At 39.9% G+C, this 2065-nt stretch overlaps 1 protein-coding gene across 1 annotated transcript; it reads left to right on the top strand.

Annotated features, from left to right (window-relative positions):
- Positions 1–355: 355 nt before the first annotated feature.
- LOC117106514 lies at positions 356–1681 on the top strand (the record flags this gene model as incomplete). The annotated part of the gene is made up of 2 exons (XM_033247882.1): positions 356–580; positions 1590–1681. Coding segments are annotated over 2 exons (317 nt in total), but the record flags the coding sequence as incomplete, so codon positions are not given.
- Between the last annotated feature and the right edge of the window lie 384 nt (positions 1682–2065).

Below are 2065 nucleotides of genomic sequence, written 5' to 3'. Positions count from 1 at the left end.
GTTTCAGATCCACTCTTCTCAAGAATAAGCCCATTGAGGTTTTGTAGTATTTGCATATTTACTAGTATTGGTAAGAAATAATCAAACTTGGTGTGTACACATTTTGTGGTACAAAGACAATGTCCTGATCTTTGAAAAATGGTATTATGATTGGCATATTCCTTGAGACACTACTGGAGAGAGACATCCCCCCCCCACTTGGCAGTCCTCCCTGTGGGAGAGACAAGTCTGCAGAAGAAGTGTACAATAATATGCAGAAATCTATAGAAAAAAAAACATTCATTTATTGTTATAAATTAATAATATAGTATAATAACTTTGGTTGTACAATGATGTTTTGAATTTGTCCATACAGACCACGATGAATTGATGGTGGAGAAACCTTATACACCCACTCTGAAAAAGAAGAAAACCAGTGCAGAAAACAATTCCACCAGTTCCCCTCGAGTTGATGTTTCAGCATTCATGGGACCATTGCCAAAAAATAAGAGCATTTTCAAAGGAATGAACTTCTTGATAACACATGGAGATGTGGTGAAGAGATCTGCCAATTCCTCATCTGATGGATCTACCTCGGAAGGTATGGATGCAGTATGGAACTTTGCAGAGGATTTAGAAGACTAGTGTTTTAAGGTTCCTATTGGTTATGAAGTGATGGTAGTGATGGTGAGAATTTGGCGAGACATTTATGTAGCTATAGCCATAAGCAGCTAGAATCCGTGCTTGGTATTAGATCCTACCAGATACCCACTCACTGTATTCTCCTGGGTAGAGAGAGACAAACATAGAAAAGTGCCTTGTCCAAGGACACAACTTTGCACATCCAGGGGTTCAAACCCCCGACCTCAAAGTTGTGAGTCAGAGCCACAACCGTTACAACAACTGTTGCCATTTGATGTAGTAATGGTGATGATGGTAGTGATGGTGGTGATGGTAGTGTTGGTGATGGTAATAATGTTGGTAGCACCAACGGTGATAGTAATAATATTACTAGGGCTGGTGGTAATAGTATTATTTGTGATGGCAATGATATTGGTGAAGATGATGATAAAGTTCATGCTGCTAGATGTGATGGTGATCATAGTTATTATTATTGTTACTATTATCATTTATTATTACAAACCATTTCTTTTCAATGCTGTAGTTAAGCCCAGCTTTCACTCAGTATATCATTTTATTATAGAGAGCAGCTTAGTTCACTGGTGGAACCACTGTGTGTGTGTGCGCTGAACCACGGACATCTCTAGGTCCCCGGTTCAATTCCCATCACTGCTCTCCTTGTGTTTCAGCTGGAGGGCTGAAATACAAGTTACGATAGTGCACTGTCTTTCGGTTGAGATGTTGAAGCTGTTGGTTCTGTGTGGCATAATAGCCCATGTGCATGTTAAAGACCGCAGTACACTATTCTGTAAAGAGTAGGGGATTGTCTCCTGGTGCACTGCCCAATTCGCCACCAGAAGGACCCCTCTGGAAATAAGTCTTCAGACTGCGTTGGTTATCCTTGGTGTGATTCACACCGAAATACTCAGATCCTATCCTAACATGCAACTCTTTCTTTGCCCTTGACGTTTTTAATAATCTTAATTCAGATGAATCACAGATGAGGTTTAACCGTGACTACGCTTACAAGCAGATTGTGGTGGGCGGTGGCAATGTCCTCAAAAGTTACGACAGTTCACAGGTAACTTTAAAAGACCATTTGAGCAGAGCTGCATTATTGTAGTCTGTAATATGAATTTTTCAACATTGTTTTAGTCTGAAATGGTTATGCTTGAAATTTTTCTGGTACATTTCTAATATATGCAAAATAGAGATTGTTGTAAGCATGTTAATACAGTCCAACATGTTTGCTTGAATACTGAACTATTCAAAAACCAACTCAGACAGCGTCATTAAGTGACGGATTTGGTGGGGGGGGGAGGGGGTTGGCCGGCCTCCCATTTTAGAAAGTAAAACAAAGAAAAAAAAGAAAGAAAAAGAAAAAATTAACACCCAGAAGGCCTTGGACGTTATTTTCGGGCGACTAGAAAACAACCCTTTATCTTGATTGGCCCCACTTTCTCAG

The sequence above is a fragment of the Anneissia japonica genome, unplaced genomic scaffold (assembly GCF_011630105.1).
Source record: "Anneissia japonica isolate Jap-2015-1 unplaced genomic scaffold, ASM1163010v1 scaffold59582_len2065_cov171_single, whole genome shotgun sequence".
Lineage (NCBI taxonomy): Eukaryota > Metazoa > Echinodermata > Crinoidea > Comatulida > Comatulidae > Anneissia > Anneissia japonica.
This window is presented reverse-complemented; position numbering and strand designations above follow the sequence as displayed.